The 27,017-nt window shown below is 36.5% G+C and overlaps 3 protein-coding genes across 3 annotated transcripts in view; 1 reads left to right on the top strand and 2 right to left on the bottom strand.

Moving 5' to 3' along the window:
- Nucleotides 1–8: 8 nt before the first annotated feature.
- RpL32 (Ribosomal protein L32) lies at nucleotides 9–11,019 on the bottom strand. The gene is made up of 4 exons (XM_089249480.1): nucleotides 10,951–11,019; nucleotides 9,504–9,616; nucleotides 8,142–8,294; nucleotides 9–181 (listed from the first exon to the last, which is right to left on the bottom strand). Exons 2-4 carry the CDS (start codon nucleotides 9,594–9,596, stop codon nucleotides 23–25), a joined length of 405 nt encoding a protein of 134 aa, XP_089105606.1. The 5' UTR covers nucleotides 9,597–9,616; nucleotides 10,951–11,019; the 3' UTR covers nucleotides 9–22.
- A 195-nt stretch (nucleotides 11,020–11,214) lies between these two features.
- LOC149069975 (mitochondrial ornithine transporter 1) lies at nucleotides 11,215–23,344 on the top strand. Its single transcript, XM_089250190.1, has 6 exons — nucleotides 11,215–11,318; nucleotides 12,449–12,577; nucleotides 15,658–16,054; nucleotides 17,896–18,068; nucleotides 20,783–20,932; nucleotides 23,214–23,344. Exons 2-6 carry the CDS (start codon nucleotides 12,466–12,468, stop codon nucleotides 23,342–23,344), a joined length of 963 nt encoding a protein of 320 aa, XP_089106316.1. The 5' UTR covers nucleotides 11,215–11,318; nucleotides 12,449–12,465.
- Nucleotides 22,044–27,017, bottom strand: part of LOC149069974 (phosphatidylinositol 3,4,5-trisphosphate 3-phosphatase TPTE2-like) — a 28,538-nt gene continuing 23,564 nt past the window's right edge. Inside the window, exons 15-16 of the mRNA XM_089250189.1 lie at nucleotides 24,803–24,876; nucleotides 22,044–24,701 (exon numbers count right to left, since the gene is read on the bottom strand). Of these exons, the coding sequence (XP_089106315.1) occupies nucleotides 24,593–24,701; nucleotides 24,803–24,876 (183 nt within the window). The 3' untranslated portion in view covers nucleotides 22,044–24,592. The remainder of the gene's footprint in view (nucleotides 24,702–24,802; nucleotides 24,877–27,017) is intronic.

The following is a 27,017-nucleotide window of genomic DNA, read 5'->3' as shown; positions in this document are numbered from 1 at the left end:
GTACAAAATTATGTAGCAGTGTTTATTCATTTTCCTCAGACCTCAAACGGGCATTTGCATTTGTTACACGTATAGACAGTTGTTGTGCTCTTTCAACAATCACTTTCCTTTTCTTTGAAGATACAGCATGAGCAATCTCCGCACAAAACTTCTTGTTCTGCATCATCAGCATCTCAAGATCCTGTAATAGAGAAAACAATAGTAAGTAACAAGAGAAAAATTGAATTTTTATCATTAACTAAATTTTCTGTATCTCACCAACACATCTACATAATGCAAAGAATTGCACTATTTGTGTGAGACGAATAAGATTGAATACAAAAATCAAAGCAAAACCATTCATTTGAAGTCCACGACAAAGCACTCGCATCCCCCAAAGTAGAATACACCTAAAACTACTGCATACGTTGCAGACCAATCTCTGGAACAGCCACACCAGCCATGCTATGGCATTCTGAGCTGCGCAAAGAAGTTTTTGGAGAGGTGGTTACATAAAAAATTGACCATTAAAATAACCTACTCTGCGCTAGCCACATTTGGAAACCGGGTTTTCCCACTAGATGAAACTGCATAACACGGCTGGTGTTGTTCCGGCTTAAGAAAAGAAGGAAATTAACTCTTCCAAGTATAAAACACTACCATAGAAATTTTTTATGCAGAACATTTTCAGTCAGCCGAAGACTCATTGCAGAACTTTGAACCTCACCCATTTAACAATGACTGTCCCTACAATGATGTCAAGATCTTTTTTCAACTTCATTGTTTCTTTACAACCTACTGTATCTGAAATACACTATATACTCATAGGCGGGGACACAGGGGTGTCGACTAATCCGATGTATACGTGAATTGAATCATCCTGCCCCCCAGACACTCTAGTCTCTCCGCCTATGCATATACTGAACGGGCAAGCAAAATCGCGCTGGGGGCATACCTTGGGTCACGAGGGACTCCAGAACAGAATTCAATTATAAGGTACTGAGACAGCTAATTAGAATGACCACTGGTGCAATTTGAAGCTCTTTCAATAGTAACCTGACATTTCTATTCACATTTGGAATTTAGCTGTAATGTTTTCTTGACCATCAAATCAATCCCACACAGGAGCTGGCTAGTTTTTAATCAGCGATCATCCCGATAGCAAACCAGTACTAACTGCAATTAACATCAAATGTCTGTTTAGTGACAAAAGCGTACACACACACATCTCATGAACATTCCTCTGGGGAATTTAAATAACACTGACCAAAAAATAACAATGAAACTTAATAATATTGTGGCAAGACTCAAAATAGGACAGATATTCAAGTATCATTTTTAACTCGACTGCAAGACTAGCCATTAACAAGATATATTTTATTCTTGTCTTTTTTTTTATTGTTTATTTTTCATGGAATGTTCATATATGTTCTTGTTGGATTGTGACCGTGTTTGTAATTGCTCTGTAACGAATATCTAATAAAAACTACGCGACATATTTGGTGGAGGCGCCGGGTAATCCAAAATTACGGAAAACTCAATCAGAAGAAGCCGTAGACTGCAAGGGCTAGGTTCTGAGCCCGTATCACTGCTTGACTCTTTTAGAAGACGTCGGTGCCCGATGGCTATGTCCAAGAATCCGGAAGGTGAGTCGTTAGCTCCATCTATTCAACCTGCTCCCAATGCATATGCCCCAGCTTATCCCATGTACCAAGTGCCTCGCGACCACTGCATATTCTCCGGTACTGATGGTCAAAACCCCGAAAAGTGGCTGAAAGATTATGAAAGGATCTCCAATTACAATCGTTGGGATGACTCGATTCGCTTAGCTAATGTTGTGTTTTACTTGACTGATACTGCTAGGCAATGGTTTGAGAACAATGAAGATCTCATTACAAGCTGGACAATTTTTCAGCGAGACTTCAAAGAGACATTCGGACAGCCCGAGGACATCAAGCGACGATCGGAAGACCTGTTGAGAACCAGGGCGCAGCGTCCGTGTGAGAAGTTTGAGTCCTATATTCAAGATGTTCTCTCATTATGCCGCCAAGTTGATCCATCCATGACAGATGACCAGAAAATTTCCCATCTCCTGAAAGGGATCGCAGAGGATTTCTACCAAGTACTGATAAACAAAGAAGCAGCTACAGTAGACCAGTTCATATCTATTTGTCGACAGATCGAGACTATGAGGAGACGTCGTGTAATCAAGCCACAGTATGAAAGGCTACCAAACGTGACGGCTGTATCTTCGACGACCACAGAGAGTTTGTCAACATTGATCCGACGCATTGTCAAAGAAGAAATTCAACGAGTGATTCCTCAGATAGCTTCGCTTGCACGAGACGACGAAACTGAATGTCGGGAGGATATGATCCGGAAAGAGGTACAAAACATGATCCAGGACACGCTAGCCCCTCTCACCCGAGACGACACCGAATCCTTGATGCCCGTAGAAAGAGGTAAGAGGAATTCCTGGAAAACCAGACCGAGACGTCCACAACAACCGGCAACTCCAATCGTAGAGAGGAAAACCGATCTTTGGCGTACACCTGAAAATGTACCGGTCTGTTTCCATTGTGGTCGAGCTGGACACGTGATCAGATATTGCCGCGATCGAAGACGTGACCTCACAGATATAAGGGCCAGGAGGGAGTCAAATCAACAACTGAATTACAACTCTGGACGATCAAGGATGGAACCAAATCAGTTTCAAACACTGGGTTCTAATTTTGTAGCCGAATATGGACATGAGAGTGGAGACGACGACAGACGTTATAGAAGCAGCTCCCCATACCCCAGATGCAATGCAGTTCGCCGACAGTCGCGCTCCCCAGGTCGCCGTCCAAGCCGTTCGCCCGGTCGATCCGCTGAGGAAAACTAGGCTGTGCGACCTGTTACGGGGGTGAGGCCGCAATTGAAGGAAATCCTCCAGTGCATACAGCGGCTAGACTGATGGAAAATTCTGTATTTGTCGTGATAAACGGACATAATGTGAAAGCTTTGGTCGATTCAGGTGCTGACTATTCCGTCGTTACAGAACATTTACGTCGCAAGTTGAAAACACCGTTATTCGCTGAACGTGGTAATATCCTTCGTACTGCCAGTGGAAAGCTAGTGGAAGCTCTTGGACGATGTGTATTAAGAGTGGACTTTAACGGAAATGTACAACCATTCGAATTCTTGGTATTCCCGCAGTGTAGCCATAATCTTATATTGGGTTGGGACTTCTTTAAAGCCACAGATGCAATAATTGATTGTGGCATGGGTGAGATCCAAATTGGTGAAGCTTCTTACTACAATCCTGAATCTGGAAAGGCGATTAATCTGTACGCTGCCGAAGACCATATGATTCCTGGAAATTCTGTCCGGAAAATTTCCGTGGTGAGCAAATGTCAAGAAATCTGTGGAAATGTTATGGTTACTGGCAGAAAAGAAATTCAACTAGAGAAAGAACTGAGTGTGCCAGCATCTGTCATCGTGCTTGAAGATGGTCGAGGGGACGTATGGGTATCAAACATTTCATCACAGTCTCAACTCATACCCCAGGGAAGATCTTTAGTTGAACTCACAGAGCTGGACGACTGTCAATTGTGTTCTCTATCTTGTGATACTGGATCAGAAGACGAAGAAAAGCATAAGTATAAAGTCGTAACAGACATGCAAGGAAAATTAGAGAAACTAGAGCAATTCGTGGATTCTCATCTTGACGATGGAGAACGAGCAAAAATTTTAGAATTATTGAAAGAGTTCATTGACATTTTTGATTTTGAAACCCAATCGGTGAAGATTTCCAAAAGTGTGAAACACAAGATAAACACTGGTAATGCTCTTCCCGTAAAACAGAAGCCTTACAGAGTTTCACTAGCAGAAAGACGTATAATACAAAACGAAGTCGATAAAATGCTAAAACTGGACATAATTGAACCATCTGAGAGTCCTTGGTCTTCCCCAGTAGTGTTAGTGAAGAAAAAAGATGGAACATGGCGCTTTTGCGTAGATTACCGTCGCCTGAATAAGATGACCAAAAAGGATGTATATCCTCTTCCGCGAATTGATGATGCATTAGACAGTTTCGCAGAGGCAGGAATCTATTCTTCTATGGACCTAAAATCTGGCTACTGGCAAATACAAGTAGACGAGCAAGATAAGGAAAAAACAGCATTTATTACTCCCGATGGTCTTTACCAGTTTAAAGTCATGCCTTTTGGGCTCTGCAACGCACCCGCTACATTCGAGAGAATGATGGACAGTTTACTCAAAGGACTGAAATGGCATATTTGCTTATGTTATCTGGATGACGTAATAGTTTACGGATCAACTTTTGAAGAACATCTTTCACGTTTGAGACTGGTAATGAAATGTATAAAAAGAGCTGGATTAACTTTAAACCATAAGAAATGCTGTTTCGGACAGAAGAAACTCAAGATTCTGGGTCACCTAGTGGATAAAGATGGAATTCATCCAGATCCAGCCAAGATAGAAGCCATCGAAAGATTTCCAATCCCGAAAAACATTTCCGACGTGAGGGGATTTTTAGGAATTTGTTCCTACTACAGACGCTTTATTAAGGATTTCTGTGTCATAGCTGCACCATTGCATTGGTTGTTGAAGAAAAATGCAAAATTCATTTGGAAAGAGGAGCAACAATCATCATTCGATCAATTGAAATCATGTCTCACGAAACACCCAGTCCTTGGCTACTACAAGCCCGAAGCAGAAACCCATATACATACGGACGCAAGTGGATATGGCGTAGGTGCAGTTCTTGTCCAGATTCAAGATAGAAATGAAAAGCCGATCGCATACGCTTCTCGGTCACTTTCAACAGCAGAAAAGAATTATTCAACAACCGAGAAGGAATGCTTGGCCGTTGTATGGGCCATAAACAAGTTTCGGCCATACCTGTTCGGACGCCCTTTCACAGTCGTAACCGATCACCACTCTTTATGCTGGCTCGCCAATCTAAAGGATCCTTCTGGACGACTAGCGAGATGGGCATTACGTCTGCAAGAGTATGACGTAACGGTTGTTTTCAAAAGTGGGAAGAAACACAGCGATGCTGACTGTCTTTCTAGGCACCCAGTACTTGAAGCTAAAGAAGAAGAAATAGCTGACGACATCCCATTTCTCAATGCCATTTCGAATTTTAAAAACGAACAATTAAAGGACTGTCAGTTACAAGTTATCCGAAAGAAGCTTGAAGAAATTGGTAGTTACCGAAATTTCCAGATACTAGATGGGATTTTGTATAAGAAGAACTACGATCCTTTGGGAAAACCATGGCTCTTGGTCATGCCAAAACATCTTCGAATGGAAGTGCTGAAAATCCTTCATGACGCACCCACAGCTGGCCATTTAGGTTTGGCAAAGACTTATGATAAAGTACGTAGAAAGTTCTACTGGCCTGGAATTTATAGAACTGTACGACGTTATGTGTCTCATTGCAAGGAATGTCAAAGAAGAAAATCACCATCACAACGACCTCCAGGATATCTTCAACCGATTAAACCTGCTGATGCCCCATTCCGAAAAATAGGGATAGATCTGCTCGGACGATTCCCGCTGACAACTCAAGGGAACCGATGGATAATTGTATGTACAGATTATCTCACCCGATTCACCATCACGAAAGCTCTGCCAAGCGGTGATGCAATGGAAATCGCAAAATTTCTAGTTGAAGATGTTATTCTAAAGCATGGATCACCAAGAGAAATAATTAGTGACAGAGGTCGATCATTTTTGTCAAATCTTGTAAGGGAAATAAATGAGTTGTGTAAGACTTCGCATCTACTAACTACGGCATATCATCCGCAAACCAATGGCCTAACAGAAAGGTTCAACAAGACTTTGGCAGATATGTTATCTATGTATGTCGACACAGAACAAAAAGATTGGGATTGCATACTACCATACGTCACATATGCTTATAACTCGGCAAAACAGGAAACGACGGGCTTTAGTCCATTCTTCCTCGTTCATGGACGTGATGTAGAGACACCACTGGATGCCATACTACCGGATGATCCCGATCATACTCCCAGTGACTATGTGGCCAAATTAATAAAGAATGCAGAGGAAGCTCGAGAACTTGCAAGATTGCATATCTCGAGAGCTCAGGCGAAAGATAAAAGCCGTTACGACGAAGCTCATCGCGATGTTCAATACAAAAAAGGTGATCTCGTGTGGATTTTTACACCGGTCCGAAAACTCGGTTTATCAGAAAAGCTTCTTAGACGTTACTTTGGACCCTATCGTGTAGTGAAAAAACTATCACAAGTCACATATGAAGTAGAACCTTGTGAGGAAAAGTCCCGAAAGCGGCAACTGAAGGATATTGTTCATGTTTTACGGATGAAGCCGTATCATGACCCAAAAGAGCAACAAGAAGATCCACATCCAGAGAAGCAGAGCCGTACACAAGCGAATGCAAACCGACTTTCAGCAAGTATTCATAATCTTCCTGGACCTCTGACGAGGAGTCGTTCTAAGCAGTTACAGCGAGACGCTGAACATTTGAAGAGGGGAGATATGTGGCAAGACTCAAAATAGGACAGATATTCAAGTATCATTTTTAACTCGACTGCAAGACTAGCCATTAACAAGATATATTTTATTCTTGTCTTTTTTTTTATTGTTTATTTTTCATGGAATGTTCATATATGTTCTTGTGTTCTTGTTGGATTGTGACCGTGTTTGTAATTGCTCTGTAACGAATATCTAATAAAAACTACGCGACAATATCAAGGTGAAAAAGCAGTATAAGCACCCTTCTTGGCACTGCTTTGGCGCCAAGCAGTGCCGAGTCTAATGTAACCCTGAGAAAGGGAAATAAAAAATTTATTTACCGCTCACCTGTTTTTTTCCCCCCATCCTGATGAGCACAGCAATAATCCATTAGCAAGAGAAATATAATCCTTGGAGCACATGCACGTGAACTTATCCTTAGGACACAAACACGTAAATAACTCAAAATGTGCGTAATAAATCGAAATAATCCAACAGAATTGAATGGGCGGTAAATTCACACTACCGAATTTTAAAAATACATCAGGTCAACAGGAAATTAAAATCGAAGTGGTTGAAGTTACTAGGCCTCGGTCCAACAGAAGCCATTTAACACTGTCAAGAATTTAAAAAATCAGTGCTGAAATACGACTGCGAGCAGAACATCTTGCACCAACGCGTGATGGAAGTGAAATGACACGTACTTCAGCAATGCATTACCGCAGAAAACGTTTCGTCCAATCACTAACAGGTGCATGCGAATATGCAAATCAGTGGCTGCTCCTGTAGGCCGAACTTCGATCAGCACGGGCCATAGGCCCGCAAATGGCGTCGGGCTTGGCCACGTCGCTTCGCTCCTCCGGCCATTAAAGGGGACCCCGGCTTGTACTTATCAACTATGTTTGCATCACAACCAGAAACAAGGCAATATTATTTCACTAAGCAGGAATAAAGCCCTAGCAGACAGAGAAGACAGTATAATCCAGGCTGTTTCCCAGCAACAGTATAGTTGAGGCTGAAGGTAAACAAACGTTTCTGAGGTGCCACAGTTGGCGACTTTCTGAAGAGGTCCAAACTGCATCCCACCCTATATACCATTTGTAGTATATTTTCAAATGCGGGGGGGGGGGGGCAACGGCCCCCCCTCCCCCCCCTAAATGACGGGCCAGAGTGCTAGCCTTCACTAATCATGGCCAACCAGTAGGTTCAAGTCCTTGGGTTTAATATGTTGGGTTAATAAATTACCTCTTAAAAATCAAATCTCGCAAACCGAAAAAAATCTCAATCGGGCTCGAAACAAGACATACGGATAAAGCAGATACACATGATCGTGCCAATTTTGTATTTTGAAAGGCTGGATTGACGCTTGCTGATTGGCAAATTTTATGTTTCCTTCCCAAAAATGAAATATATATTTTTGTGATTTGAAGAAATGGCGACAATTTACACAACACTTGTGAAGCAGCAGTTTTTTCCGGTAAATTCTTCGGGAATAGAATGTGGGGATTTTTTTACAATCACTGGCGAAATTCGGGAGATAAAATAATTTTTTGGGAGTCCGGAATATAGAGCAGAAATTTGAGAGCCTCCTGGATAATCTGAGAATTAGCAGCTATGATATATGTTCAGATATTAAATATATTTTCAGCACTTACTTTGACATTGTTGACGACAACTTTCCTGAAGCCATTGGGTAACAGGTGCTTTGTTTTCGAGTTACTACCATAACCAATGTTTGGCATCAGACGCTGTCCCTTGAAACGCCTCCTCACTCGGTTATCAATACCTCTTGGTTTCCTCCAGTTTGGCTGTGAACAGCATACAATGATAATTTAAACCAAACCATGCCAATTACATATTATATAAATATAATATTCAGTTTACAATGAACGGGGCAAAAATGTACGATGTTGAAGACTATTTCCATCAACTAAGCATTTTTTTTTTTTTCAATTCCTTGAAGCAATCTTCTTTTCCACTATGATGAAACCCCTTCAAAGAAAGATTTCAACACATGAAGGCTTGAATCCCGCCCATAACTGATTTATTATTCTATATCTGATTTTTTTACAATTACTTATTTTATTCTTCGTTTTTCCATATTGAAAGTTGATATTAAGCGTCAAGCCCTAGAGAGCTGCCTCAGCACAAGCCTACGTGACAACTGATTCATTTTAAATTACAGTGAAACCTAGCTACAACAATACAAATACAAATACAAATACAACGCCACAACAGGCAAAATACTCTATATAGTGAAATATCTCCCTACAACATTTTTTTTCAAGTCTGCTTCGGAAATGTGTAAACTCTATTGTTAAAGTACTACTTCTTGATACAACATATCTAGTCCCTGTACAATTATTTTCTCTTGGTCTACGAAGTATAGTTATATCAAGTTTTCATTGTATTCATATTCTGAGACGAAAGGCCATAATACACTTGCTGCATCGACCAGCAAGCGAAGCATGCCTAGCAGCCTCACAAGAGCCATCATGACAAAATAAAGGTGATAAATTGTATTGTACTAATTATAATTTAGATGCAGTAATTGTTTTATTATTTTCAAAAGATAAGGCAAGCCAGTGAAGTGAATTAATCAAATCTGCCACACATCGGATAAACATCCAGTGCCATGTGTCAGATCTGACAAAAAAGAATGACGTTACTTCTAGCAAGTATTCTGCCGTAAACTGAATAACCGTCTAGCTCTGTATATGTATTCTCTGCCTACCAACAAACCATTTATTTAATGCTGTGGATATGTACAGAGACAAACATTTATTCAGTGTATGGCAGAACAAGAAGTCACGTCAGTTGTGTGTGCTCATTCTGAGAACAGATGCGCATCAGTGATAAGTGGATGTTCAAGAATTTATAAATTAAATAAGGACTATGGCTAGCATCAGCTGTTAGCCCACTCGGTAGAGAATGCAGAACTTGCCATACAAAGGTTGATGGTTGCTGACAATTTAATCTCAATCTGATCTGAAACACTAGAACAGAAAATTACTCACCTTCAGCTTAGAATATCTGTCAGACTGATGCCTGATGAACTTCTTCAGCCTCTTCTTAACAATCTTTGGCTTTACTAAAGGTCTTAGAGCCATTTTCTAGCGTTTTGATATTTCTATCACAAATACAAAAAAAAAAAAACATCAACTACTACTTATATGAAGAAAACAATCAACATGTCGATTATAAAACTGCCAAATAAGGAACAGATTCAGTATTCAGATTGCCAAGGATGGGCACAATGGTGCCAAAGATTAATGTAATTTTTCTAGATTTTCCATTCCAGGTGACACTAGTAACGCAGGCTATTCATACGGAATCCTTTTTGTAATATTTCAAATGGAATTTTGTTCCTTTCATCGGGCCATCGGACTGTTTTGGTGCCAGAACAAAGTTGCCAAGGGAATCTGGATTATACTGCACCTGTTCTGGGGAATTAAGTTTCAGAAATCTTAAACCCCTTTTTCCAATAAAATATGATACAGTGGCCATTCAAGAAATGGTGTCTACAATGGGTCAGTGCAAAGTGTCCCAAAAAATTTCATTCATCACCCTTTGTTCTGAGCAATCAAATAGAATCCATTTTTGTATTCTCTATTATTGAACCCCCCCCCCCCTCCCAGTGGGAAATATTGACCGTTTAATGCGTGAATGGCATTAGTTCGGGAAATGCTATATATAAAGTGGATCCTACTTATCTTTTTCAAAAAAACTCACGGAAAAACATTGTAAGTGGGGAACCTAGACAAGTATTAGAGTTGGGACCACGAAAATAAGTCTTACTAAGTGGGAACATTATGAATGACATCCACTGTCCCTTCATGGTTCTAAACAAGTGGTTTGCGGATTTTCGAGGGTTTAACGAGACATTTCAGAATACGAGCAGAGAAAATAGAATAAAAAAATCAAGGCAGTGGATACGACATTTACTGGGAGCTCCCGATCTATAACGGCAGTTTCCCAAACTGTGGCCCGCGGTGCCATTGTGAAAGTGTAATTAAATAAATTTATTGTATGAAAATTACACAAAACAATACGTTTTGAATTTTATTGGGGTCCCATCAAAAAGGTTATGAAACGCTTGTATTAAGGAGTGCATGGGTAGTACGGATTGAAAACCGCTGCCATAAATGCTTTAATGATTACCAATGCATCAATATAAGTACCAAATTTTCTTAAGCAATATAGGGAGTAATAAACTAGCACTTAGACGGATTTTCGACACTTTAATAACTATAAATTGGACATTACAAAACGTAAACATTCATATTAAAACTTAGCACTCGCATGTACCCCGATATTAAGCGTACCGCATACGCTTAATATCGGGGGAAACGGAGAAACTCTAAATACTTAAATAACCTACACACTGTGAGAAATATTTTGCCGTATTTTTACACTAATTAATTAATTTAAGAAAATGGATGAAATAGGATTATTAACACTTACCGAGTTATATGGAAGAGGCTCCGTCAAGGAATAAACAAAACGCGGCGAAGTTGTTTGCTTCTTTTTTTTCAGTCAGGTTATTATTATTATTATTATTTTGTAATCTGATTTTCATAATTTTGAAAATAGTGAAATTATATGTTTTTATATTAGAAATAATTTTTCCCTATGAATCTATAATCAATTTTTATTTTCCAATGACAAGTAAAAGAAATTTATTTGATCACATTTTTAAGGAATCGTATCTGGCATCAGTGTAACGTCACGTGTAAACAGCGGCATGATAATGTCAAAGTCGTTCGTGTCGTTGTAAACAGATGCTTCGGAGTTTTGGGGGAAAATTGTTATTCGTAGGAAATTTAGCACCGGTGAGTTACGTAAAATGCTGATCAAATTGACGACACTTACAATTGCATTCATTAAAGTAAATTCAGTAGAAATCGGATTGACAATGATTTGTCTAACTTCACACTTATGGGTGACTAAAGTTATTAATGATTGATGCAAATGGTTGAAAAAAAGTAATTATAATTAATGAATAGCAGCAGTCCGATCCTACTATAGACCCGTTTACACGTGTCAACTGATTTAGTAGTTAACTAAATTTTAAGTTGTTATGTGCTCGAAAAAGTGTCTACACGTTTAAGTGATTTAGTATATGCTTATTGGATAATACAGAACCATGTCCACCAGCGCATGCCCATCATGCCTACCTAGTCGCAAAAACGATCAAACTCTATTCTATTTAAGCACCAAATAAATTCTGTTCCATTTTACGACTTAAGTGAGGTCTTCCTAGGAGTGGGTGTTTTGGTGCTACATTCAATGTGAATTGCCCAACGACACGCTGTCCACTCGCCGATAGGAAAGGCAGTATGAATATTCTCAGACAGAGTGCAACCTGCCTCTTGCCAACACTTGATGTCGGGCATGATTGGCTGCTGTTTCTAGAGGAGTCAAATGCATGGTGCTCTGCTCGTTTTGCCCATCTTGCTTTCATATTTCTGTTAAGCCAGGTTTTCCTATGTGAACTGAACAGGACCATTTCACGTCGGCAGAAACGTGCAACTTTATCACGCCATGTGTTGCCTAACATAACAGTTCTGTCATCACGTGCTGACTGAAAAGAGCAGAAAGAAAACATAACAAAAATGGAGATAATATCGGCAAAATGTGCCGTGCACTGCACATTTAACTCCTCCAGAAACAGTTGATCAAACCTGAGTCCTCGTGATGTGAGTCCATTACTATAACCATTTGACCACCACCAAGACGGTGGTGACTGCTGTGGTGGTCAAATGACTGTCAGAAACATTTTTTTTTTAATATAAAGGTTTTAGTCATGTTGACGCTTGTTCAGCCCTAAATTATGTTATGATGGCTGGAAAGTTCCCCTTCCTTGTCCTGGTAATTTTATGATACAACTTAAGCTCATTTTCTGTTTCAATCTTGCCTTATTTATTTTTTTTAACATTGTATCAAATTGTTTCTGTTTCAGAATGCGTTGAAAAAAATATGACATTCAAGCCAACAGATATGAAACCGAGTAAAAATGGTGACGAAAAAAAGTTTGGTTTCTACAGGCCTTACATAGAAGCTTTCATAGACTTAACAGCGGGATCTGCCGGTAATCATGCATGTATTTTTTTTAATTGAATGCCTCATATCTCCCGTATCATGTAGCTGGACCCAAGCAAGTATACCGGAGAGGGTTTGGATCAGCCACTGTTCATATATTCATACATGTATATAAATTTGCTCAATTCCTACCAAGCATTTTAGATAGGTGCAATGCAACTTTTTTTTTTTCCCCCCTCTTAGGGAGAAGTAAGTTTCCCACACTTCAGAGAGGTCTAGAATGCATTCTACTGCTTCAAATAAGACAAAATATGTACTACAGATAATAATTCAAATGATGCACTTGATATTTATTGAAGAAAATAGTACAAAAATCTATTGATGAGGGAGGGGCACAAGAACACTCATATACTCATATAAATGTTTAATATGCAGTGTTAAATTTGCTAAACATGTCCTCCCTCCCAAAGCAGAATATGTCAAAATCTGCAACATATGTCGCAGAACAATCTGGAAGAATTTTTAAAAAAGTGCAGAAAATACTTATGGGAATTTTTACTGCAGAACATTTCCAGTCAGCCAAGGGCTTGTTGCAGAAAAATTCAAAACATTCTGCTTTGGGGATGTCCTCCATTTTCAGCAATATGCTCTAATATGCTTCCACAGCTGATTTTGGTTTGCCTGCTGGAATATCTGAATTACTAATACTAAGTTCAGTAATGGAAAATATGTTTTGTGATTAGAGCACATTGTTTTGGCTTCTAGTCTGCAAGTTAACAAACCCATTTGCTTACCAATAAGGTGTTAAGCAAGATGACTCACTCCGATGGATATTTTATATTGCACAATAAGATTCTCATTTCTTTTTTTTGTATCCTGTGTATATGATACGGCAAGTGTAAGAAAACAGATGAGAGGGCATGTGGCCTCCTCCAATTGCTTTTAAAATATACCTCCATTCTAATATGTGTACATTCATCCATCTTAACAAAACTCCGAAACTTTTCTCCAACTCCCAACCCCATCTCGTCTGTAATAACCATAAAATTTGTTAATCGCTACGGTACCCAATTGTCCGGGGAAAATATGTTGTAAAAATTTTTTTTTTTCTTTTTTGACACAAAATAAAGTTTCAGACTCTTCCACGAAGCTGGGCTGGAAGACATCTCGACAACGGGATAAGTCCAGTAACAAAGTTCTGTCATTCATTCATTGTTAAAAATTAATGGGGGGACATATTTGGCAGTTTTGAAGTTACATATTAAACATTTATACGTGTAAAGCATAATCAATATTAACATATGCTTTAGAGAGCTCCCCCATCGATGAATTTTTTGTTCTTTATTTTATTTGATAAATGTCATTCATTTCAAATATCTATAGTACAAATTTTGTCTCATTTGGAGCAGTAGAACACACTCCAGCGTCTAGAGTATTATTTCTGAATTCTATAAGATTGACACAGACCAAAGCAAAAATGACAGAAATGACTTGGAAACAAAAACAATTTTGAACCAAAACGGTACTAGCAACCACATACGATTCTTTTCTGTCTCTCCTCGCAATGTACATTATTATTAATTTTTTTTTTTTTTGGAGTCTTCCACAGTCCAGTCTATCAACTCTCTTTGACAATGCACAGCAAATATGAAGGTATCTAAGTTTTTTAAGAATGATGTTCTTTCGAGACCACTTTGCAAAATGTGTAAATTGCCAAAAATCAAGTCCAATGTAAATAAGTCTAAATGAAAACCAGATGGTTTTCATTTAGACTATTCACCTATCTTTTTTAAAGGGATTTGTTTATATTTTTTACTGTTCAATGCCAGCGTCATTGTTTCAAAAATGAAGCACTTCCATTTCCAGAGCTGTGTAAGCGTTGTTTATGCCTGTGCATGTCTTAAAAATTGGTCAGAACAGAAGGTCAGTTGAATGTTACAAACCTAGAATAGGCCTATGCATCCAACTGCTTTCTTATGCAAAGTGTTGTTTCACCTAATGCACAAAATGTGCATCATAATTTTGAATTATGAATGTTAGTTACTGTACAATGACCATGTCCAAGACCATGAGGTAGTAAATACAAAATTATTTTTTTTTCCATCCAGACAGAAGTTTTTAATCGCTGCTCTTTTTTTTTAGCCTTCGGACTAAGCAAAAGAAAAATTAATATAAACCACATGGCCCGCATACACCCCCCCCCCCCCCCCCCCGACTGGGCACTAAAAACTCCAGATGGGATGTGCCCCTTCCTACGCAGTCAGGAAAAAGCCAAACAATCGCGGTATAAACTGAATAGTGTTGAGGAATTTTTTTCTCTCCGGAAAGAAAAACAAGCAAATATACACGATTATTTTTCATGAGGTAAATTTTTTTTATACGTTTTTATTCTATTTTGAAACAACCCCGAATTGAAATGAATGAGAATTACCATTTTATTTAATGCAATTGTTAGAATGTATATAATTACGTACACAAAAACGATCCGACAAAAATTTAGAGAGAAACCCCACTAACTCGACATCCACTTAAGTCTACATGTTTGTCTATACTTTCGGGGTGTCGAGTTACCAAGAGTCTACTGTACTACGCTTGCATATTCACTAAATCGACATTGTCATTTCGACTCAGATGTTGTTACATTGGATTCCACTGATATTAAATATTGTGCAGGCATACTCATTAAATGAAAAGCTCAATGTTTAACATCAGAATTAACTATACATCGCAGAGTATTCAAAATCGGAATATCAATATGGGCCTTACATGGGTGGCTTATTATAAATTGATACATCGCCCAGTACTAGTTGGGAGTTATTAGCAGCAGTATCTCAAAAATGAAAGTCAATTCAGCAAAACCAACAGTTTTAAAATCAGTATCTCGATACACCCCAAAACCATTGAAATTTCCGTGGGAATAATGTTTTTTTTTGTGGTTAAAAGGAGGTTTCCTTGATCAGTCCTAACTTTTCCATACAAAAATCAGACCTTAGACTCTAATGTGAGCCAGATTAAAGTGTGTTAATGTTGTTACTGATTTATTTGTTTAAAAATTTTTTAAAAAATTTCAAGTGATTAGATCTATTTTATGTTGTCTCAACTTTATCATCTTTTTTCTTATATTTTCAGGAGGAATAGCCTGTGTGCTCGTTGGCCAACCACTGGATACAGTCAAAGTGAAGATGCAGACATTTCCGGAACTGTACACAAACAGCCTATCCTGCTTCAAGCAGACTTTTGTAAAAGAACATATCAGAGGTCTTTATGCTGGGACTGTGCCTGCTCTCGTTGCGAATGTGGCTGAGAACTCTGTGCTTTTCTGTGCTTACGGCTGTTGTCAGTCTTTCGTGAACTATATTGTGGGCAAACCCGGTGTGCTGCACTTAAACCCCCTGGAAAATGCATTCGCTGGTTTCTTCGCATCGTTCTTCTCGACGTTCACCCTGTGCCCCACAGAATTGGTCAAATGTCGTCTCCAGGCGATGAGGGAAATGAACTTGAGATCCAAAACAGCACAACCTGCAATGTGAGTCACCAATACATGTTGTGGACATCTGTGTTCTTCCGGTTTCAGCTGCCAGGTTTGCTATTTACATATGCAGCTTGTTGAAATTTCATGTAGCTCTTGATCACTTTCTTCTTCGGTTGGATCATTTTCTTGAGTTATGCTTACAAATATGAATTTTTAAGGGTGACATAAAAGTAATTTTTCTTGCCATTTTTTGCATTTGAAAATGCGAACTGATATTTTTCAACTACATTTTTGGATAATTCATTTAATTATAGGCTACATCAAGTTCTTTGTGCAATGTCATTTCATCAGGATGCATAAAATCCTGAAAAGGTTGATCACAACTAATAGGGACTTATTTCTATCAAAATGTTTCTAATCTGATTCACAAAAAACACTTTAAAAAGATGTAAAGCCTTCTATCTGCCAATACATTCACGTAATAAAATTTCAGAATAATAAAATCAGTGTCACCGCTTTTAGTTAGAAAAACTGATGACAGGTGACAGCACTGTTCATAACAGGTATTACACGGAAACAAACTTCACTTCAGGTTTACAACACGTACCAATTCATTAGAAGTTCTGCAGAGGCGTGTGTAGTTTAGTAGTAGTTTTTAATTTGTGGCATATAAAAATCAGTTACATTATAAAATAAATCAGCAATACAGTCAGGGCCGTAACTAGGATTTTTGTGAGTGAGACAAACATGATTTTGCTGCCCCCCATAAGTGGCAAATCCCAAATGTTACAGAAGAGAAGAAACAACTTTCTTGTGCCATAGACCAACATGTCACGTGATATTTACTGACGTGTTTTTGAACTATTTGTGAGTTGGACATTCACACACACACACATATCATTACCCAGGTTGACAACCTTGGTATTTGCTACATTTTTGATGTAAAGAAAAAAAAATATTGACGAGAATATGTCTCTTAAATCATCTGATGATACAGGGTGCATTCGTAAAAAGTATTGAAACGAAACAATTTAAACACTCATATCTCAAGAAGTATTCAGTATATATCAGTGCTTTTGATGTCTGTAGGTAGATATTAAGAAAAATCCAATGATAACCCCTCCTGGTTTTTAATATCTCTTCTGGTCTGGACACCAGGCTTGCAGCCTGCTTTCATAACGAAATTATTTTACACTCTATAGAGAGGTTCCCAATGCACATAAAACCAATGGGGCCATATAATAGGCATTTTCAAGACAAATCTCTCTGATGATACCACTCCGGTTTTAATATCTCTTTCAGTTTGAGCATCAGGCTCATGGCCTGCTTTCATAATGGAATGACTTTACACTATATCTTGAGAGGTTCATGTGCGTATAGATAACATTGGTTTAATCTAATGATACCAGTTTAATTATGTCAAAACTTGCGGCTGACACAACCTACCATAATTTTTTTGGTAATCACCGTGTTCTGGTAATCCTGTCTTCAATTGTTTGCATGTTCAAAGGTATGTGCAGGCCTATTGAGGCCAGTTACCAAAAAATAGTGCATATAATTTGTAAGCTAATTTTGTTAGACTTATGTAATTTGTATAGTTAAAACAAATTTATACATATATATACTGTGTTTAGTCTCTTATTTCCTAAATCAGTAATTAAATGCTTATATGAATTAACTTTTTTCCTTGTTTTTTTCATGAATCTAAGAAAAATATTTTCATTCTTGATTGAAACTAATTATATTAATAAATATTATAGTTAATTATGAATCTGGTGGATCAGATGAAGATTTAGAAGCCAGCTGAATGCAATTCAGATTTGATAACAGAATATATATACAACTTCTAATGTTGAAGTACAGTTTTATTTCAGCCTATTCCTATTTACTTGCAGAGGACCCTGGTTTATGACGAAAATGATCCTGAGAAATGAAGGTATACCTGGATTTTTCCGGGGTCTTGCACCAACTTTCATACGGGAAATGCCAGGATACTTTTTCTTCTTTGGTACATATGAAATTAGTCGAACACTAATGACACCAAGAGGAAAAACAAAAGATGAAATAGGTAACTCATTTTCCCGGTTTTTTTTCCCCCTTTCCCTCTAGTTATGACCAAGAATTTAAAAAAAAAAAATTCTCTCATTTCTTCTCAGTCTTATAGCCATTGTCCATAGATTGTGATAGTGACGACCTGGTACACTGCATTCCTGTCCAGATGCTAGGCTTAACTTTCATCTGGGCCAGTGATGTTTTAGACGCTGATCAAAAAATGAAAAAAAAAAAAATTTGCAGGATTTCGACATTGTTTCTAATTGGAACTTTTATGTTTAGAAATGAAGTGGTGAATGTGTTGTGTACTTTGAAGACTGTCATAATTTCACTGGAGTTAGTAATTTGTTTTGATAATGGTTTATCCTTCACAACTGTGTGAAAAAAAATATTTTTAATAGCTTTTTATGAATATTTTTTGCATGCATGTTCTCTTTTTTTTTTCATTTTCAAGTCAATTTCTATTTAGTTCCCAACTATATTTTCTATATGCAAAAAAAGGGGAAACATCCCCCACCTTTTAATGAATTTTTGTAAAACACAGAAATCAAATATTTCCACACTATTATTTTAACATCTGTGGCAGGCCAGATGGAACCTCTTATCGGGCTGTAGTTTGCCATCTCACTAATCTAGGCAGACAGATGGATATGACTTTTTTCAATGTGTGGTATACTTGTCCCTGGTCATGAGATGAAGCCCACGACCCTGTTACAGAATAATTCAGTGTAGTATATCAATGCATAGCTTCCAAGTCTCCCGGATTTCTACTCCATCTCCTGGACTTCCCAAAAAATTCTTATGTCTCTATAATTTCGACTGTGATTGTAAAAACTCTACTTTTAAGAAAAAAATTATTCCAGAGAAATGTACTTGGAATTGACTTGCTTGTACTGGAAAAGACTTGCTTTCATTTTTTTTATCCCCGAAGTAACATCACAAGTATAATGTAAAATTGTAGCCATTATGTCAAATCACAAAAAAAAATAATTTTGGAAAGACAAAGGGCTCTGGTGATTTTTTTTGTTGCCGAGATTTGATTTAGTAGTAATGACAGGTAATTTAACCTACTGATTGATAATGGCTTGCACAATGTCACGTTTTTGAATAGAGGGAAAAATCTCTGCAATTTTATGAAAAACTCTTACATTGTTTTCAAAAATCCCTTTCAGATTCATTTTTTGTGTGGGAATTTGAGAATATTATAGAGATTTTTACATGGATTCATTCTCCAAGGTTGGCAGTTATGCCAATGTAAAAGCAGTGAGTTAGTTTTCTTATCCACACTCACAGATCCTTGGTTAAAAATCCTTGCCTTCAAGGTATGTCTAGTTTTTAGGTGCAAGTTATTATGTAATGATTAGGGGACTTAAATTTTTATGACCTAAAGACAAAAAATTGTTGCTGATTGATTAACCGATCTGCAACCAGGTAGTAAAAATCCAAGCCTTAGTAATGATAATAAAAAATAAATATTGGTGATCTGGTAACTAAATTGTGAAACAGATACTGATTAAAACTTAAATAAATCATACTGTCAAAGAAGAGGACTATGCTGGATAAATTAATTCATTCCGGGAAAATACCAGAATCAATTGATTGCTGCTTAAAAAATAGCCTAATCAAATTGACAATATTATAACATGATGCATTGACACATGGAAACTGATGGAAGAATATCAGATATAGCTTGCAACTCATTTTTGCATCAAACATAACATGGAAAACTATCAAGGAGCACCAGGGTTGGCAAGTTTTTGCCCCAGTGGAAAAAACCGCCCCGGCTAAAATAGTTTTTGCCACATTTTTTCCAGTGGCAAAAAATTAGATTTATCTGTTTCGAATTTTATGAATAAATAATTATAAAGCCTTATGCTTATCATTTTTTTTGTAACAAATCTGGATGATGCATATTTTATTTGGATAAAGCAAATATTTCTGCCACATTTTTGCCAGCTAACAAAAAATCATAGAATTTAAAAATAGGATTTATCTGTTTTGAATTCTATTAATGACTTGTAAAGTCTTTTACTTATGAATTTTTATAGAAAATCTGAGTGATGCATATTTTATTTGGATAAAGCAAATATTTTTGCCACCTGGCTAAAATTCATAGAATTAAAATTGATTTTACCTGTTTTCAATTCTATAATTAAATGATCGTGAAGTCTTTTACTTATGAATTTTTTATAATAAATCTCTGGGTGATGCATATTTTTGGTTGCTGAATATTCATTTTTATACCATGTAATTTTATGTTTCACATGCTTTTTTTAAATTTTTATATTGAACATATTTTGTAATTGAAAAACCAAGCTTGGTAAATGTCTTGAATAACCTTAATTTTTACCAACAAAAACTCGACCCTGAGGAGCAGTTTTTGGCAGCTTGTAAAAATTAAGATGTCGGGCAAGAAAATTGATGTATGTAGTTGTAGAAAGGCTTGGACTGTGCTTCCTGAACTGCTTTACCTGAAACAGAAAAATTAAGCATCTGATATATCTGTGATGTATTTTCTAGATTCTTTTCTCTGGGATCAATTCTGTTATATTTTTATATTAATAATTTTTTCATTTTTTAGAACAAAAGTGAAGTCAAATTATAAATATCAACTATCTTGATTTGTGCACGAGTCTTGTCGATATTATGTATATAAATCATATATTTTACTAATTAGATGAAAAAAAATGATAAATCTAATTAGAGATATCCAAATATTTTCAATTTCAGGTCCAATGAAGACTATTATTGCTGGTGGCATTGGCGGAATGGCTTTGTGGACGTCCATATTTCCATTTGATGTTGTGAAATCTCGTATCCAGATAGCTGGATCTAAAGAACCTATGATTTATTTGATAAGGAGTATTTTGCATAACGAGGGTAATGAATCTTTTTTTTCTTACTTTCATTTTATAGTGCAAATCTTCAGAAAAGAATCAGAAACTTGATGCATTAATACTTTGAAGTTAACACTGATTTACATCTAATGGTCATATCAGGGGAAAAATTTTGCCAACAAACATAGTTCAGGGGTGGCTAACTTCTCGCTGTTCAAGGGCTAACATAATCGTCAGCTACAGTGTCGCAGGCCGCACCAGCGACAACATTCCGGCATCTATAAAATTACCCAAGAAACTTGCAGATTTGTGTCTGCCATAAGGAATATTGTGAAAAACAAGCAATTTAGTCATTGGAATTTCACCCTGGGCTCTATTTTTTCATAAACTGATCCATTGTCTTTCTACTTCCCGGCTAGTAGATGTAATGCATCAAAAGTTAGTTTCTTTTGTAAATTATTCCATTCAATTACATCCATGATTTGAATTCTGAAGACAAAAAAATTTTTTCCTTTTACTCCTCATTTGGCAACCGGAGGGGCCACACAGGTTTAATGGATACTCAAGGAAATGATTTATGCACTGGTAGACTTCAAAAGGAGTTTTATCATTGAGATGGAAAGCATGCCAAAAGCCAGTTGTGTGGATAGTATTGGCTGTCATAGTACCAATATTAAATGGACTAACTTTGCATGAAGCAGGCAGATTACCTGTACATGTGAAACAATGTGCACACACACCATTACCTAGTACTCTCCCTATATGCCCATGAGAATATGCTCAACTAGATTTGTAATACACGTATTCTTATTACTTGAGTTAGCTTCTAGGAACAGACATCAGTATTTTGGTTTGAGAAAGTGTTAATCTGCTTCAATGTGGAATGTTACCAACCATGTCAAAATTTAGAGGTGATTGCTTCTCTTTTTTTGATACAAAAATGTTGTCTGTGTGTGGAATTTTCTTGTTTAACAGCACGACCATCCCATGTAACACATTTTCGCTCTTATTGCCTAGTTTGTTTTGATTTCGAGGTGCGAGTTGGCATCCACTTCAAAAATGTTTTGTCACTGATCAGAACACCAAATATGTATTCAGCTATAAATAAAGAGGTCACAAAAAGGAAACTTGCCCAACAAAGTGGCAGAAAGAAATGAAATAAAAATGTTTTTAATAAACTTTAAGAGCAATATGTGTTTACAAAAAGGCAGTGTGAGATGATAGCTAATTACTACCGTCACTGGAAATAATGAATCTAAATAGTCCATTAATCACATCTGTTGTGGAAAATGGTGACTTAAATATCAATATAATACAGTAGTTTTTACCAAGCCACAACCCTTATATGGCAGGAATGTAGAATGAGCCATGGAATAACATTTCAAAATAAGTCATTTCTCTACATCTCATGATTATTTTTACACATTTAATACAGAGTAGTGCCTTGTAATTAGGCACCAATCTGTCTGACCTCATGCTGAATTGTGACAATGTTATCCATGAGTCCATTTAGAAATTTCCTGCATGCATGGTCCTGTAGAATTTGAATCAGATCAAAAGTGGGGATCCTGCTTAAGTCTTATTTTCAAATGTACTAATTTTGTTTTCTATATCAAAATATTTTTTTAATTCATTTTGTATTGTGTAGTTCTGATAGCAGTGTCTAAAAGTGAGATCTCATACTTTTTTTCTGGGAAAAAATTTACAGTAAAAGTCAAGTTGTAACAGATTCTTCATTATAAGCAATAGGTATCTCATTAACCCTTTTGCAATCACTTGCACATCACTCAAAATAGTGAGATATTATATCAAGCTTTTACTGTGTCTCATTGGTCATTTACAAAAGAAGCAATTCCTGTCGCATTTAACCAGTCCGTTTTTTAATTAAATTTTTTAAAATTAAAGTGTACTAATTTTAACTTTATATGCATCTGTTTCTATGTGTAAGATTGGGGGAGGTTTTGGTGATTATTACCTGCATGGCAACTTTATTTTCTTGAAGGGGGAAAAAAGACAGGCGGCTTCTGAGAGATCTATCTTTTTTACTGAAGAATGGTGGTTGACGCTGACCTCTCCCATAATCCTTTGCACTGCAAAAACTTAGCTTCTTTGTCAGCCATCTTGAATCAACGAATCTGACCTCCGAAAAGAAAGGGGAATACCAGTATTAACTAAATGTCATGTAAACGGGTGCCAGTGAATTCCTATGGATAATTTATTTCCCATAAAATTCAAGCCATGATTTGCATATTAGCTGTTTTTTATGTTGCATAATAAAATTTTGTACTTGTGAGATTTAACAAATTCTAATATTTTGAATTCAGGTTTCCGTGCACTTTACAAGGGCTTAGGACCAACATTGTTGAGAACGTTCCCTGCTAGTGGCGCTCTGTTTCTTGCATACGAGTATACAAGAAAATGCTTATTTTATGTCACTGGAATTGAAAAAGACTGAAAAAAAAATAGTATTATAAGTTTTTAATAAATTTGATAGTTTTTAGTTTCAAATTTTCCGTCATTTTCCCAAAAGCTACACATTCTTCACCTATTTTACATGTTACAGGTTCATAAGTACTAGTGAAAATCCTACGTAACGATGCCCTCTATAACAGGTAGCTGCATAACATTTTAGCCCTTAGGTCAGAAACTGGTGTTTGTGATATATATAGGCCTATATATGGCAATATTCCCTTATTTTTCTATAATTTTGGCCATCCTGTTTTCCAGTATATATAACAAAGCTTTCTTTATCTTAGTGTAAAATAAGAATTCAAGATTTTCATAACAGTCATATAAACTTACGTATGTGAAAAACTAATCATTTTTTCTGTAAATCTCATTTTAATCCACTACGATTTGCAGTAGCGCTTCATTTTCCACCATTGGTCAGTTTTTTTTATTGTAGTAATAACTGAGAAATACCCAGACTTTGTGTGCATCACCTAGTGTGACGTGCACACATTATCAGGAACTCTGGGGAACCCAAACCATTTATTGATATATAAAGATAACACTGAAGTGATTCCAGTGATAAATGACAATTTTGCTTTCCTTTGGCAACGTTTTTTTTACTTGAGGAATTATATTCTGCATTAGGTATACATCTTCCAGAACACCTTTGCAAGCTGTGCATCCCTGCTTTATAACGATATTACTTTTGTTTTCTGCAGTTTTAAAATATAATCACTTAATGCATAATTAATGTTGTAAATAATTTATTTGCAAAAATAGAAAAATTTTAATGTAGGAAATTAAAAAAAAAGGAACTGTTTCAAAAATGCATTTTAGTATAAAGTAATTTACACGATTCCATGAAACAAAACACATAAATGTGATCTATATAAGTCTTGCATGCTTTTGTACCAAAATAAGCATCATAACATCTTTTGATAGTGTTCTTTATAAATAAACTTCATAAAGTTGAACTAATTTCACCATTTCAAAAAGCAAAAATATAAATATGGACGGAAAAAGTTGCACCCTCATTGTAAATGATGCTAATAATAATAATGTAAATAGACATTCATGCATGTATAAATGAACCATATAAATGCGAACAATACAAATGGAGATCTGTTAATCGATACAAATAAAAGCTCATATAAAAATATTGTGTTTATGTATATATGTAATCAAAAATAGCTAATTTGGTGTAAAAAAATTTTAAGAAAATGCCATCATATTTTGAGAACTGATTGCTTCGTTACTGATCAGGCGCTGTGAAAAGTAACTCAACTGCTAGTTTTTCCCTGAAAACTTTCCACGTCTTAGGTTTGTGGGGATTATCTAATTGATCTCTTCGAACATAGAACCTGTAAAATTTGAATAAGAAATACAATATTACCATGTTTAAAAGAATCTCTTCAAAAATTAAGCAAAGTATGGCAAGCAAGAACTAAAAACTAATACAAACCTGTTGCCTTCAATGAAACTGGTATGAAACCAAAAGTAGAACGGGCAATTCTCATAACCTTTAGGCACATTCCTCTGAGGAGAAAAGTTAGAAATTTCATTTTCATAAAAATGCCAATAAAGTTAAATCTGTATATCAATAAGAAATCAAAACCTATATTGTGTAAATATAGTGTGACCTATATCAAAAATTATGTCTGTGGGGATAGACTGGGGTCATGTATAGTCAGTAAAATATAGTTTCTGCATTTTTTATTTTGGGTGATCTGTGTTGTTTGGCATGTTGCGCAACGAGCAGAGACAGCTCAATCTTACCTGCTGCCCAGGTGCAACGCCCCGTGCTGCTCCTAAAGACAACCCTGTAGGAAGGCTGATAGGACTTCAGCTTAGGCACCCTGAAATAAACCCGATTCTTTTTAGAACAAAGCCCTTTTCACCAAATGCAATACAGTAGACTCCGGACTATGTGGTGGAAAGGCAGGCTGAATAACAGAAAAGCCAGATAGGCCAGAGTTCTATAAATACATTACTCACTTCCTACCCCACCCTAACCAAAAACCATCTTTTTTATACCAAAACTCACTGTTCTTCTGACCTCGAAATGCAGGCAAGTACTTAATAAATGTTTATGTACTTCTGAACTGTTCTGTTTTAAAACTTTACTACAGAAAAGAGAAGTCCAAGAATAAAAATATTGCACACACTTTAAATTCATTATTTTAAGGTTTATCTTGATTGCAGAAAACAATCATATTCACTGTACGTGTACGTATTCGCAGTGTTTTTCAATGGATCATTTTCATTTACTATTATTGCATGAAGGGCACACTTAGTGTTGTGAAATTATAATTTACTGCTTCAATTTTTTATGATATGTAAATTATAAAAAATATCATTTGGATTTTACGGGGTGGCAGCGTGGAAAGTGACCTTCGCTAAAGGGGGTCCACTAATTCAAAAAGGATGGGAAAACACTGTTGTACAGTACAAATACACACTTTTTCAAAATGAACAGAAAGTTCTTACAAATTATTTAAACTTATTTTGCTGTTCATTAATAAATTACACAAATGTGAAAAGATAATATTGTAATTCAATGTATTATTTTTATACTAGGCCGTATAGTCGAGAGTCTACTGTATTTGTGACCATTTGTCCCACTTTTAAACAGACTACTTTTTTGGTTCAGAATTACTTTACCGTTTTTAATTATACCAGATACTTAATCCACAAAACAACATTCACTGATGAGCCATCATTATTTAAACCTAACCAGTCAAGAGGATGCATAAAGGCAATTTTATTAAGAAATTCACTTTAAAAAAGGGTTTTTGGTTCTCAAGCGATCAGAAAAGTAAGAAGCTGAATTCTTCATTTGTCTTTTTCTTAACCATTAATGAAAAATTACTAGTCGAGGGCACAATAATACACTTTTCCCTTGTAATAGGTTATGTTCTTGTTTCTGGTATTCCAGACCCCTGTCCCCTAAAGTTTTCTTAACATATTTGGCATCAAGGCATAGCTTCAATAGCACAATTTCATGTGAATTTGAAAATTTTGCTGTCTACCTAAAGTCTAAGCTGCTGCCCCCTGACAACGAAGAAATGTAAGAAAAAGGTCAAACTCCAATTTAACTCTGCCATCAGTTTAAAAAAAATGTTACCATAACAAGTTTGACATTATACTGAATCATGGTTGTAACTTTCGATAAAGAAGATATGGTTATAGGAAATTTCTGGTGCTCAGCTGGGTGTATGACTACTGAATGATTTCATTACAATGGCAAATCTATGATAATTCCTACATACATACATTGAAAATCAGTGAGATAGACATTTGTAAATCCATTAATAGTTATGATCAATGAACAGACAAAAAATTAATAATTACAGCAGACTCCCACTAATCTGGCACATATCAGACCAGGGTGTGCCAGATTATCAAAATCATTAGATTACTGGAAGTCAATTTAAAAATCCTATTTAAATGATATAAAATTTTGCGCAGACATACAGTGACATATTTTCCCTCTTGCATGCTTGAAGGAAACCCATCTGAAACAGACCAGATTACTGGATGGGCTGGATTAACACACGGCTAGATTATTGAGTGTCTTCTGTATTACATAATCAAACAGTGCCTTGCAATTTGACACTACCATGTCACTGAACTGATGTTGAATCAAAAAACATGAAATTGCAGGACAATATTTCTCC

This window comes from Pholcus phalangioides, unplaced genomic scaffold, assembly GCF_987345545.1.
Source record: "Pholcus phalangioides strain wild (caught in Gottingen) unplaced genomic scaffold, Ppha-v1.0 ptg000022l_1, whole genome shotgun sequence".
NCBI classification, from domain to species: Eukaryota; Metazoa; Arthropoda; class Arachnida; order Araneae; family Pholcidae; genus Pholcus; species Pholcus phalangioides.
The sequence above is the reverse complement of the archived record's forward strand: the minus strand, read 5'-3'. Positions and strand labels throughout refer to the sequence as shown.

Coding starts and splice junctions, on each gene's coding strand:
- RpL32 (XM_089249480.1), bottom strand. CDS start 9,596: ATGGCTCTAAGACCTTTAGTAAAGCCAAAGATTGTTAAGAAGAGGCTG. Junction 8,295..9,503: donor ACAGATATTCTAAGCTGAAG/GTGAGTAATTTT, acceptor TGCTGTTCACAG/CCAAACTGGAGGAAACCAAG. Junction 182..8,141: donor TTGTCGTCAACAATGTCAAA/GTAAGTGCTGAA, acceptor TCTCTATTACAG/GATCTTGAGATGCTGATGAT.
- LOC149069975 (XM_089250190.1), top strand. CDS start 12,466: ATGACATTCAAGCCAACAGATATGAAACCGAGTAAAAATGGTGACGAA. Junction 12,578..15,657: donor CTTAACAGCGGGATCTGCCG/GTAATCATGCAT, acceptor TTATATTTTCAG/GAGGAATAGCCTGTGTGCTC. Junction 18,069..20,782: donor AAAAACAAAAGATGAAATAG/GTAACTCATTTT, acceptor TTTCAATTTCAG/GTCCAATGAAGACTATTATT.